The 14,563-nt window shown below is 42.2% G+C and overlaps 1 gene segment (V, D, J or C); it reads left to right on the top strand.

The window, feature by feature from the left end:
- Positions 1 to 188: 188 nt before the first annotated feature.
- LOC141499655 (immunoglobulin lambda variable 4-60-like) lies at positions 189 to 2,308 on the top strand. The segment is given in 3 exon segments: positions 189 to 305; positions 436 to 714; positions 2,223 to 2,308. Coding segments are annotated over 3 exon segments (411 nt in total).
- The last annotated feature ends 12,255 nt before the right edge of the window (positions 2,309 to 14,563 follow it).

Here is a 14,563-nt window from a genome sequence, read left to right as displayed (position 1 = left end):
ACTCATGGGGGACGTCTCAGCTGGTCTTATATACCAACATCTCATCCACGTGCCCTTTACTATTTACCCTCCCAATGGGACCCATGACCCCAGAGGGAGAACTCAGGTGTTATCACACAGAAAGCCCGGGTTCAGACACAGATTTGCATTCAGCCCCCACTCACATGAAGGGGTTTCAGGGACAGGATAAGAGGGACCTGGCAGAACCCAGGCCTAGCTGTATGCTCCTTGGAAAGCAGAGCTCTTGGGGTCCTACATCATGGCCTGGTCTCTTGTCGGCCTCCTCCTGGTCACTCTCTGCTCAGGTCAGAGTTGCCTCAGACCCCTCCTCATCCTTCCCCCACCCTCCCTGCCATCTGTTCTCTTGGGAGAATCTCCAAGCACCTTCTCCTTTTCTTCTTATTCCAGGACATTCATGAGTGTCTGTGTTTCTAGGTTCCTTCTCACAGCCTGTGCTGACTCAGTCTCCCCCCATGGCTGTGTCCCCAGGAGCCACAGTCAGACTTACCTGCACCCTCAGCAGTCAGCACAGCACCTACATTATTACTTGGCATCAGCAGAGCCCAGGAAAGTCCCCTCAGTATGTCCTGGATGTCACCAACAGTGGAACTATATACAAGGCTGATGGGATCCCTGCTCGCTTCTCTGGCTCCAGCTCTGGGGCCGATCGCTACCTGACCATCAGCAATGTCCAGCCTGAGGATGAAGCCGATGGTAGTAGTGATGCTCACACAGTGATGCATTCTATGAGAAAGTTGGATAAAAACCTCCCCTGTCAGCCCAGGCCCAGCTTCCCACCTGGCCCCAGACTCCTGACTCCCCCCACCCTCCTGCCCCAAGGTTGACAGGGCTGGGTAGAGTCTTTCTTATTTCTGTCCCTCTACATCACCTTGACTTTGTTTCTTCTCTGTGTTTGTCTGTCTGTCTTTCTCTGTAGAGAAAATTACTTGATGAGCTTGAGGTCAAACTTAGAGTGACGAAATGGCCCGGGACCCCAGTTCTTATGTCCCCTGACCAGCACATCTCCCCCTTCCCATGGGGTCTCTGAGGAGACTCCCACTAGGTAGATCTTTAGCTGAGCCTTCAGGCTTTGGGATGTGACTAGAAGAGAGGGAGACCCTGCCCCAATCTGACTGTCCCAGCAGAGACTCTGTTGGCTCTCAAAAAGAGCAGTCATGTTGGCGTAAGGTGACCCCTTGGTCATGACCAGGGCTCATGAGGCCAGGATCAGAAACAATCTGAAGGGGAAGCAGAGGCATCAGGAAGGAAGTGTGAACAAAGAAGATACAGACCCTCTTTGAACAGGACAGACACCTCCCCTAGGCCCAGACTACTGTTTCCTTGGGTCAGCCTGAACTCCACAGATGGAAGCCCTGCCCCACATCTAGAAAAGGTGGCAGATCTGCTCCAGGCCCTGCCAACCCAGCAGAGAGTCAACAAACCCATGCTCAGGTCTGGCTGCCTTGGCATTCAAAGCCCTTGACTCAGTCTCCTCAGGTACAGCACAAGGAGGTCAGCTCAGCATCTAAACAAGAATGGCCCTTCAGGTAAAGTCTTCCCCATTGAGACAGAGAAGTGACTCCTTAGAGATAGAGAGAGACATTGAATAATTGATGGGCCTAAGGAACAACAAAGACCAAACACTGGGCAAACCTCTCCCAGAAATGTGCTGAGCCTAGTGAGAAGAACAGACACACATGGGCAGTACCCCGAGATGCAACTATAGGAAAGGGCCTCGGTGGTCCAGCCACTCTTGTGACAGTGCAGGGTCCCAGTGTTCTCCTCCCCCAGCACTCATTACAATCCTCCAGTTAGCCTCTAAGCTTTCATGAAACTCCTACTGTGTGATAGAGCCTGGACTGAGTTCTGGGGACACAAAGAAAGGGAAATGAGAATCCCCAATTTCAGGAGTTTACAATCTACAGGAGAGACAACATTCAAACACCCATGTGTGGACACACTGAGGACAGGACCAGTGGAGGTGATACATGGAGGGCAAGGGGTAGGACCAAGGGGGATTGGGAAAAGCTCCTTATAGAGGGAGAGTTCAGTTGGGAATTGAAGAAAACCAAGGAGGTAGCTAGGGGAAGACTGAGCAATCCAGACTGGAGGAGAGCCCCTGTTAATGCCCTGAGGAAGGAGATGGAGAATCTAGTGGGGGAGCAGCCTCTCTGTTGGGCATTCCCTCCCCCTAAGCTCTCTGGGCCTGTCCCTCTCCCCAGCTTCACTCCTCTCTGGATTGTCCTCACCTCCTCATCTTGCTGCTCTAGTGATCCAGAAGGCCATGGCCATGGTCACTTACTACTGAAAATGTGTTTGTCTCTTGACTTTCTCATCACCAACATTGTGATCTGGTAACCTAAATGCAATTAAATTTCATCAAGGAAACTTCACAGCCACCTTTGGCATTTTAGAGACTTTGTTGTTCTAAGCAGAGAGGAAAGATGGGATGGGACCACAATAAGGACAGTTATTGGCACAGTCCTGGACTGATCATAGATTGATTTTCTGCAGATTAAACATTTGCACTCCATGTAACCAGGGCCCGCAAGGCAAGACTATGACCAGAAGACTTCATGTCAACAGATGAGATGCCTATCCCAGCCTGAAGAATTCATTGCTAACTTGGGTGAAAGGGAGCCCACACGTGGCTGGCAGGAAGGAGTGAGCAGCCTTTGAAGCGATGCTGTACCACACTGCATGGACTCCTCTGGGCCAGAACACTGTCAAACATCAATATTGATTTGAAGAAAATAATGAGGAAATTCAAAATCTGCTCAGTAGAATAGGAGAATTCTACCTAGTTTACCAGTAGGACAGTTCATTCATCACCCAGAAGGTGATGGGGGTTCAAAGACATCAAAGATAAAGTGCAAGTCAAACTTAGCCAGTATTTAAGGAAGTGGACCACAAATGGGAGGGACGATTGAAAAAACAAACTCAAGCAAAATGGTCTCAGACGCAGCTGAGAGGGGCTGCCCTGGCATCTGCTACTCTGAAAACATAGAGGTTGTCTCCCTGCTAGGATGTCACCTTTCAACCAGGCACTGCTTGGATGGGGTCTTGGTATTGATAAGGCCAAGACCCAAGAATGAAATATGGTAGAAGATTAAGGATGCTTCATCAGTTCATTGACTGGCTGAAATCAGGACACTGTGACTTCTAGTAGGGTGGGGAGGATGAAAGGAGGTCTAGGAGCTCAACCAGAGGGGCTGTTGGAACTGCAGAATGGGCTGACACAGTGCAGACTGGCCTGGCCTGAGGGATAAAGGTGGAAGCCCTAGAATGATCCCAGTGTTTCCATAGTCTGGGCATTAGCAGGCTGGGACCAGAAGGGGATGGGGATTCTGAGACAGGGATCCTGTGCCAAGTGGGGGCCAAAGATTCTTGACCCTGGAGTCCAGGCATAGGATTTGAGAGTGGGGAATGACAGGCCTCTGCCCAGAGGAGGGAGCTCAGCAGAAGGGCTGGTCTCAGTGCCTGAAACTGGAGCTCAGGGGATGACTTGACCTCTGGAGAGTGGGAACAGAAGCTATCTGGGGTCTTTCTCTGGCTATGGCAACCTGAGGGTTTCTTCTGAGAGTGGGTTGGATGGGGTGGCCTGTGCAGCCAGCAGGGGGTTCTATGGTGCTGAGTTGGGGCTGGCAGTGATGGCGCGGTGAACCTGGAGGTCCCAGGTGGGGCTCAGCCCAGCTGGCTGCACCTGTGGCTGCTCTGAGCCCTGGGGTCACTTGTGGGCATCTCAGCTGGACTGGGCCAAACACGATTACCAGGAACTTCAGACCTGACCATCCAGAACTCTACTCATGGATGGAAGTCCAAGGGAATGTTTGTGAGTATGTGTGGAACAGGAATTGGGGGTCAGTGCCCAAGCACTTGAGGCTCACTTGTCCTGGAGGGAGGAAAGCAGAGGAGCCATATCTGGGTCTAGAAAATGATGAGAGGAATAAAGAGCCAAGAGGAAGATGCTTCCCAAGGTTCTAGACAAAAATGTGATAGCTGGTTACAGCCTACGCTGGTCACGAAGAAACAAGAACAATAGTAATAAACGTAAGGAACTTTTCACTTACCACATTCAGTCCATCATTCTGAGCTGTCAGGATCTTTCATCTACTGATAAGAAGAAGTCCCCAGACTCCAAAATAGTTATAATCACACTTTCTTTAAGGATTAAATTTTGGAAATAAACTAGAAGACCATCAATGAAAGAATGGTCAAAGCAATTGTAGCAAAGTAATGTAATAGAATACTACAGCCCTGAAAGGAAAGAAGTATGTGTGATGAATACAAAGAATTATGGAAAGACCTAAGGAAACTGATGCAGAATGAAGTAAACAGATCCAAGAAAACAAAATACACAATGAGAAAATAATGTAAATGGAAAGAGCTACGAGATTCTAAAAAGTCCAAAGCAAACCTCCATTTCTTTTTATTCCAGGACATTCATGAGTCTCTGTGTTTCTAGGTTCCTTCTCTCAGCTTGTGCTGACTCAGCCTCCCCCCATATCTGTGTCCCTGGGAACCACAGCCATATTCACTTGCACATCCTCAGCAGTCAGCATAGCAATGACCAAATTGAATGGTTTCAGCAAAGCCCAGGAAAGACCCCTTGATATATCAGGTGGGTCAAAGCTGATGGAAGCATAAGCAAGGGCAATGGGATCTCTGACCACTTCTGCTCTAGCTCTGGCCAATCTCTACTTGTCCATCAACAATGTCCAGTCTGAGGATGAAGCCAATTATTACTGGGGGGGGGGGGCGGATGCTAGTAGTAGTAGTAGTAGTAGCTACAATTAACACAGTGATCCATTCAATGAGGAAGCTGGACAAAAACCAAAAAGCCTCCCCTGCCAGCCCAGGCTTGGCTTCCCACCTGGAACCAGGCCCCTGAGCCGCATCCTGCCCCCCACAAGCAGCCAGGGCTGAGTAGAGTCTTTCTCAGTTTCTGTCTCTGTTTTCATCTCCCTGACTTCTGTCTATCTGTCTGTGTGTCTCTATACAGAAAATTACATGGGGAGCTTGAAGTCAAACTTCAAGTTTGACTTGACATAAATGGACTGGGACCCTGGTTCTTCTGTCCCCTGACCCAGTACAACTTTCCCCTTTCCATGGGACCTCTGAGGAGACCCATACCAGGGGAGAGCTTCAGCCAAACCTTCAGGCTTTGGGATGTTATTGGAGGAGAGGGAGGTTCTGCCCCCATCTGGCAGCCCCAGCAGAGACTCTGTTGACTCTCACAAAGAGCAGCCTTGTTGATCTAAGGTGACCCCTTGGACACTGGCCAGGGCTCATGAGGCCATGACCAGAGATACTTTGAAGGGAAAGTAAAGACATTAGGAAGGAAGTGTGAACAAAGATGAGGGAGCCAGCCCCTCCTTGTATAGGGTGTGCACCTCCACTAGACTCAGACTAGTGTCTCCTGATGTCAGCCTGAGCCCCACAGATGGAAACCCTGCCCCATATGTGGAAAAGGAGGCCAGATCTGTACCAGACCCTTCCAACCAGGCTCAAAACATTCACCCCTAGCCCATCTGCCTTGGCATTCAAGGCTCTTGACTCAGTCTCCTGACAGTGTCAGTACTGGGGATCAGCTCAGGACCTAAACAAGAAAGTTCCTTCAGGTAAAGTTTTCCCTATTGAGACAGCAAAGTGAGACCTAGGTGGGAACTGGAGTAACCAAGTGAACCAAGGTCTGAGTTCAAATCTGCCCTCAGACAACTATGAGTTGTTTGAGACTTGGCAAGTGGAGCTGCATTTGTCAGCCTCAGTTTTCTCCACTGTTAAACAGGCTTCATCATGGCCCCTTCCTCCTAATGTTATTGTGAAGATACAATGGACAGTGTTTGTGAAGAGCATTGCCAACTGGAAACCTCTACTGTAATAGGAATATTATCAAGTCCACACCCACCTCCCTCTCAGGCTGGTGTGGGGGGCCTCCCCCAGTGTAGAACTACAAGGGAATTGGCCTCAGTGGGTCCACACATCACAAACAATGATTCCCCAAGACCATTTAACAATTGAGGAGCACAAGGAAATAAAAAAATGGGTGTTCACTGAAGCCACAAATCTGTGGAACAACAATGACCAAACATTGAGGAAACCACTCCCACAAATATTCTGAGCCCATGAAAAGAATGGGCTCACACAGGCAGTACCCCAGATCCAACCATAGGAAGGGTCTGGGCGACTGAGACAACACATTCCTGGGGCAGTATAGGCTCACAATGTTCTTGTCTTCCACCGGCACTGATTACAGTCATCCAGTCAGTCTTCAAGTCTTCATGAAGCTTCAATTGTGTAAGAGAAGCTGGGCTGAGCTCTGGGGACACAAAGAAAGGGAAATGACAATCCCAGATTTTAGGAGTTTACAATCTATTGAAGAGACAACATCCAAACACCCATGTGTGGACACACTGTGGACAGGACCCTGTGGAGGTGATCCATGGAGTGAAGAGACTAGACCCAAGAGGGATTGGGAAAGACTCCTTTTAGAGAGAGAATCCAGTTGGGAATTGAAGGAAGCCAAGGAGACAGATGGAGGAAGGCTGAGCATTCCAGACCCTGAAGAGAGCCCCTGGAAATGCTCTGAGGAAGGAGATGGAGAGTCCAGTGGGGGAGCAGCCTTGCAGTAGGTAAAATAGACATGGGAAGAATCCACCAATCACTTCCTGAAAGAGAGTACAAAATAAAAATTGCCAGGAATATTCTAGTCAAATTTCAGAACTCCCAAGTCAAAGAGAAAATATTACAAGCAGCCAAAAATAAACAATTCAAATATCTAGGAGCTACAGTCAGGATAACATGAGATTGAGCAGCTTCTACATTAAGGATCCTGGGGATTGGAATATGATATTCTGGAAGGCAAAAGAGCTTGGATTACAACTGAGAATCAAATACCCAACAAAAGTGAATATTTTCTTTCAGGGGAAAAATGGGCATTCAATGAAATGGTGTTGAACTTTTATTCCTTCATAGGAAGATGACACTGATAACTCATGAACCTTCTCATTTATTAGGGCAGTTAGAAGAAGTATATATAGATAAGACACAGAAGAGAGTTAAATTTGAAAATATAAAATTTTAAAAGATGGAGTTAATGGGTAAGAAAGGAACATACTAGGACAAAGGGAAAGGAAAAGTAGAATGGAATAAATTCACATAAATGAGGTAAGAAAAAGATTTTGCAATGGAGTGGAGGAGATGAAAGGTTAGGAGGAATGAGAGGGCCTTACTCTCATCAGAAGTGGCTCAGAGAGCAGAAAAACATACACACTCAATTGGATATAGAAATCTATATTCCCTAAAGAAAATTAGGAGGGGAAAGAGATGCAAGAAAGGGGATAGGAGGAGGGGAGGGGGATAGGTGATAGGAGAGGGTACTCACATTTAATACACTTTTGAGCAGGATAGGGTGGAAGGAGAGAGAGAATAGAAATGGGAGTTGGGGAATAGGATGAAGAGAAATATGACTAACACTAGAAACTGTGGAAAAAAAATTGAATGAATTTCTCTGATGGACTTATGAAGAATGCTATCTATCCAAAAGAAAGAGCTAATGGTGTCTGAATACAGACTAAATCATACTTTTTCCCTCAATTTATTTTTCTTGAGTTTTGTCTTTCCTTGTGTGTCTTGAGGTTAAGTTTACTTTTACAACAAGACTATTATAGCAATGTTGTTCTTGGTGATGCATATTTAATCTACATCAAGGAATTTGCTTTTTCAATGTGGGTAGCAGAGTGGGAGGATGGGAAACAATATTTTACTCAAGGTTTTGTATGTAAATGTTGAAATTTGCTTTTGCATGTAGCTGGGTGGAAAATGTTAAAAATAAAATTAAAAAAACAGAACTCAAGACCTGGATCATCAACATGCAGAAAGAGGACAAGCTTATAATTTGGGGTAACCTTAATGACAGAATAGGCAGACTATCAGACAGTGGGGAGTCTTTGGGAAGAATGAGCAATAGCAATGATCACTTACTAATGAAAATCTGTATCATGATTTTTCTCATCAACAATACTGAGATCTGGTTACCTAAATACAATAAATCCTCACAGTAAACACTGATATTTCATAGACTTCAACATTTTAAGGAGAAAAGAAAGACAGGATGAGACAGTGATAAGGGAAATTGTTGGCGCTGTGTACTAGACCGACCATGGATTTCTTCTCTCCAAGTTAAACATTTGAACTCAAAAAAAGGAGTGGTCCCAGGGCAAGAATATTACTAGAAGACTTAATGTCAACAGATTAGAGAGCTTAACCAAGCATGAATAATTCATTGGGAACTTGGAGGGAAACTTGAGTCAAAGAATGATGGACAACAATGGAGCAGAAAAGAAGTGGGCAGCTTTCAGAGATTTGATGTACAATACTCCATTTACTCATCTGGACCAGAACACTTGAAAACATCAATATTGATTTAAAGAAAATGATGAAGAAATTCAAAAGCTGCTGAAGAGAAAAGGAGAATTCTATATTTTACCAGTAGGTCAGATCATCCATTGCTAAGAAGGTTCTGTTCAACTCTATCAACAGTTATAGTGCAAGTCTAACTTAGAGAGATGCAGGACTCTAGGCTCAGGAAGAAGGCAGATGAAATTGCTTTGTGTGGATATTAACTCTTCAAAGAGCTTTTATGATGGTCTGAAGGCTCTGTGTGCACCATAAACCTTTAGGGCACCTCAGCTACTCAGTGTTTGGTTAGCAACAAGGACATGGTCCTAGAGAAATGGGCTGAACACTTCCATAGTGTTGTCAAGAGAATATCAATCCATGCTGAACTCACTGATGGCATGCCTCAGGTAGAAGTCAATTCCTCTCTAGAGAACCTTGCAGCTGAAGAGATAGTTTTGACTGTTATTGTAATACTCTTAGGAGGCAAAGAACATGCTGCTGATTGGACTCTAATGAGATTTCCAAGGCATGGGCTCCCCTGCTCATGCAAAAGCTGACTATAATAGTCTGGGATATATGTCAAGAGGAGGCTGTCCTGCAGGAGTTCAAAGATGTCTCCATTGTCCATTCCAATAAAAGGAAATAGCATATCCTGTGACCATTGGGTAGGGATGAGAGGGTGTCTCCCTTTCAGTCATTGATGGTAAGATTTTTGTCTGAGTTCTTATTAATAGACTGATCCATTATCTGAGCCTAGTGCCCAAGAGCCCGTGTGGCTTCATAATGGAGTAAGAAACAGTTAATATGCTGTTGACTTTCTAATACTTCCAGGAGAAATGAAAACTGACCCAGGACTTTGGTTCTTACAGTCATGAGCTATTGTGAAATATCATGGAAAAATTGAACTGCCCATAGATGTTCATTTGTATTGTACATCCGTTTCATCACAGCATGCTGGCCTGGTTTCTCATAACGCACAATGCTCTCTCACTTTCCCGGTCACCAATGGAACAAAGCATAGCCGTGTGCTTGCTCCCATTCTTTTCAGTTAGATGTTTTCAGCAATGTTATTGGACAGCCTCAGGAAGGATGATAACATCTTCATTCAGGTATTGCCCTAATTGTAAATTATTTAACTTGAAAAGGCTACAAGTCAAGATGAAAGTGGAGGGAGAATTGATGCATGACTTTTTTATTCACAGATGAGGAAATGCTCAGTGCAGCTTCTGAGTCTGAGAAGCAGCAGAGGATGGGTGGATTCTCTGCTGTTTTTGAGTATGTGTGAAACAGGGAATGGGGGTCACCATGGTGCCTAAGTTCTTCAGACTCAATTGTCCTGGTGAGAGGGAAGGAGATGAGCCAAATCTGGGGTCTAGAAAATGATGTGAGGAATAGAGAGCCAAAAGGAAGATGCTTCCCAAAGTTCCTAGACACAAATGAGATGGACAGCTGGTTGCAGTCTGTCCTATCAATTGAAACAACAACAATAAAAATGTAATCATCATAATAAACCTTTCCCCACATTCTTTCGATCATTCTGGACTGTCAGGAACTTTGTTCTACTGATAATAAAAAGGTTTCCAGAGACTTCAAGATATTGATATCCATACTTTCTATGAGGGTTAACTATTGGAAATAATGCAGGTACCCATCAATGAAAGAATAGAGAAACCATTTGTAGTAATGTAATAGAATACTCTAGTGCTGGAAGAAATGATGTGTGCAATGAATACAAAGATATATGGAAAGACCCTATAAGACTTGATGCAGAGTGATGTAAACAGATCCAAGAAGACAATATACACAATAAAAATTATAATGGAAATGGAAAGAACTATGTGAGACTAAAAGGTCCAAAGCAAATGTAACAAAATGATGAAGGACAGGGGATCTGAGACGATACTCCTAACCCTTCCCTTCATGGAGATGGGAAATCTATGGGTGCCACTTGCAACAAATGGACTCAAGCATTCTCAGGGTGTTGATCAGCCGGACTGAGTTCTTTACCTTTCCGTGAAAAAATACTATTTGTCACATAGGATGGTTCTCAGAGAAGAGGAAGAGAAAAGGGAATTGTACAAAGGACATTATAGTAATGACATTGATAAAAACATTGATATGGAGGATACTACAGTAATGACATTGAAAAAGGAAAAGAAAGCAGCAAAAAAAAAACCCCAACAACAACAGTGTGGTGACCAGATGAGTTACCAGGAATAACAGTCTTCTGGTGGATTCCAAAATTTATTTCTCTGATATTTCCATGAATCTACATAAGATGAACTGATATCCACAGTCCTTGTTCAATTATAAAAAAGTAGGCATTATGGGGGACAGCTAGGTGGTGCAGTGGTTAGGGTACCAGCCTTGGAAATGAGAGGACCTGAGTTCAAATCCAACTTCAGACAACTAACAATTGCCTGTGTGACCTTGGGCAAGTCATTTGGCCCCATTGTCTTAAATAAATATTTTTTTAAAAAGTAGACATCATGTCCTTCACACAAAATAAAATATAGAAAAGTAATAATGAGATAGAAATTTTTCCTCTGATAAGTTCTAATTGAATCCCATCATAAAAGATAAGAAGTAATTCATAATTAAAATAAAAGTAATTATTAATAGCAATCTTAAAATTCAATACATTTTCCATAAAGTTAAGGAGGTGGTGAGAGCTAGGAATAACAAAGACAAGGTATAATATTGAAGATAAATGATTGGGCAAGGAATTTGGGTGATTGAAGACAGCTCTGGTCACTGCAATGTCCTGCCATGAAGTCAGAGACTTCCTTCCTTGGACTCTGGAGCATCAATGATTGGGTTTCCAATCTCAGTCAGTGGGATGCATCTTCTCCTCTGAATCTCAGAATTCAACCAGATCCCCCAGTGTTATAGGCTCATCATCACTTGACCATGAGCTTTACAGAGAGGACAGTAGAACAAGAATCTCTTCTTTGTGTTCTGTTATTACAAGATGGCCAGGTGCTTTGGAACAAAAGGGAAAAAGAACTAACCCATTATCTCCCACTGGAAAGGCTTTAGTAGAGATGGACCTAAGAACCAGAGTGGGCAAACCATGAGGACATAAGAAAGAGACTAAAGACATGGGAACTCTCATATTATTTTATTTCTTATGAATAGACAGTTTAGATTTATTCATTTTGTGAATAATATATTTTCCAATAAAATATAAAAATGTTTTAGCATTCTATATTTCAAATTGAGTTTCAAATTCTTTCCCATTTACTTTTTATTTTTCCCTCCCTAAAATGGCAAGTCAATCCCTGATAGCCACCCTTTTTCCCTTTATTGAAATACTGTTTAATTAATTAACAAACAATTATTTAATACAGGCAAAGGTTATTTTCAATATCTGTCCATTTGAATTTCACATTTTTCTCTCACCCTTCGTTCCCACCCCTTTCCACATAGCAGCAAACAAACTGGTAACAATTGTACCTAAGATAATTTCATATCAGTCATGTTGTGAAAGAGGAATTAGAATTGAAGGGGGGAATGTCATGATAAAGAAAGGGAAAACATAATAGAAGACTTTTCATAAGTGAACAAAGTGTGCATTGCCATGCATTTCAGAATCCATTTTTATCTCTGGGTGTGTACAGCATTTTACTTAACAGGTCTCTCAGGAGTATCCTTGATCACAGAACTTCTGAGGGTAGCTGCATACATCATAGTTGAACATTTCACATGATATCATGAAATTGATGCACCATTAAACATATATGAGCCTGGTAGTATAGCATCCAATTTCTTAGAACAAAAACTAACTGAATTATGAGGAGACAGATACCAAAATTTTAATAACGGGGGATATTGACCTTCCTCTTCAGAACTGAATAAATCAAACCACAAAATAAACAAGAAGAAACTTATGAAGGTGAATAAAATCTTAGAAAACTTACATATTATTGACTTCTGGAAAAAACTGAATGGGGAAAGAAAAGAATATACTTTTTCTTTGCAGTACATGGCACCTATACCAAAAATGACCATGTACTAGGGCATAAAAACCCTTATAATCAAATGAAGAAAGGTGGAAATAATAAATGCACCCTTTTCAGATCATGATGGAGTAAAAATTATATATAATAAAGGGCCAAGGAAAGATAAACAAAAATTAATTGGAAACTAAATTACTTAATTTTAAAGAACAAGTGGACCAAACAATGATGAGACATCAAAAGAAAATTTAGGGAATGCAGGCAAAAAAGTTTTTAGGGGAAATTTTGTATTTAAAATTTCTTATATGAATAAGATAGAGGAAAAAAAAGAGATCAATGAATTGAGTATATAATTAAGAAACATAGAAAAGAGAACAAATTAAAAATCCATGATAAAATACCAAATTAGAAGTTCAGAAAATCAAAGGAGAAATTAGTAAAATTGAAAGCAAGAAAATCATTGACTAAATAAATAGAACTAAGAGTTGAATTTATGTAAAAAAACCCAATATAATGGATAAACCTTTGGTTGCTCTGATAAAAAAATAAAAAATAAAACCAAATTACCAATATCAAAAATGAAAAGGGTGAACTCACTATGAATAAGAAGGATAATAAAGAGATAGTTTGGAGCTAATTTGTCTGAGTATATGCCAAGAAATTTGATAACCTGAGTGAAATGGATGAATATTTACAAAATTATAAACTAGTCAGATTAATAGAAGAGGAAATAAAATACTTAAATTATCTTCATTTCAGAAAAAAGAAATTGAAGAAACCATCAATGGACTACCTAAGAAAAAGTCTCCAGGTGCAGATGGATTTACACATGAATTCTACCAAACATTTAAGGAACAATTCATTTCAAGTCTGCCTAAACTAATTAAAAAGGTAGGAGAAGGAGTTCTGCCAGACTCCTCCACTAATGTGGTGCTGAAATCTAAGGCAAGAAGATGCAAAATAAATAGTCCAACCTCCCTAATGATCATTAATGTAAAAATCATAAATAAAATTTGAGCAAAGAAAATACAGCAAGTTCTTACTAGGATAATATTCCGTGATCAGTTATGATTTAAACCAGGTAGGCAGGGATGGGTCAATACTAGGAAGACACAGGGCAGAGCCAAGATGGTGGCTTGAGGGCAGGAATTCCCAGGAACTCATACCCCCAAAACTCCAAAAGTCATCAAATTATGACTCTAGTCAAAATTTAGAGTGGCACAACCAACAGAAAGACTGAGTGATACAATTTCCCAATGCAAGACAACTTAGCAGATCTGTGAGAAAGGTACTGGATTGCACCAGAAAAATAAAAGCAGCTCCAGCCTACCAGGATCAGCCCAAGGCACCTGGGTCCCTGGGAACACCTGGGTCCATGGCAGAGGGTGTGTTTTCCAGATCTCTTGACCCAGGGATCACTGGTATGGCTTGAAGGGGTGGAGAGAGAACTCTGCCACAACAGAGTGAGTGTGGAGCCAGGGCCTGGGCAAGCCTTAGAGGAGCCCTGCAGTGGGAACCTGCAATTCCATCCAGTATGTCCAGAGTTCTCAGTCCACAGATGGTAAGGAGGGGCAAAGAGATAGAAAGAAATGACCATAGTAATCTTGTGTTTGACAGACCTAAAGCCATTAGGTTCTGGAATAAGAATTCACTCTTCAATAATAATTGTTAGGAAAACTGGTAAAGTGTATACAGAAACTAGGTATAGACCATATCTCCCACCTGATACCAATATAAAGACAAAATGGGTACAGGATTGAGACATAAAGGATGATGCCATAGAACAATTAACAAAACAAGAGATATTCTGTTAGATCTATGGAAAGGGGAGAAATTGATGACCAAGGAAGAAAAAAGAGGACATTATAAATTGCAAAATGGATGATTCTGAGTACATTAAACTAAAAGCTTTTGCACTAATAAAACCAATGCTGCCAAGATTAGAAGGAAAATTGAAAGCTGGGAAACAATTTTCATAACTAGTGGTCAAATTTATAAGGTTATAAATCATTCCGCAATTGAGAAATGGCCAAAGAATATGATTAGGTAGTTAATTAAATATTTAAATACTTAAATAAATAATTCATTAATTAAATCAGGCTAAATAAAATAAATAAATAAATAAATAATCTGAAAAATCTCTCTAAAACATTACTGATAAGAGAAATGCAAATTGAAACAACTATGAGGTAATACCTGAAACC

The sequence above is a fragment of the Macrotis lagotis genome, chromosome X, assembly GCF_037893015.1.
Source record: "Macrotis lagotis isolate mMagLag1 chromosome X, bilby.v1.9.chrom.fasta, whole genome shotgun sequence".
Lineage (NCBI taxonomy): Eukaryota > Metazoa > Chordata > Mammalia > Peramelemorphia > Peramelidae > Macrotis > Macrotis lagotis.
Note: the sequence above shows the minus strand (reverse complement) of the source record. Positions and strands in the feature narration are given on the sequence as shown.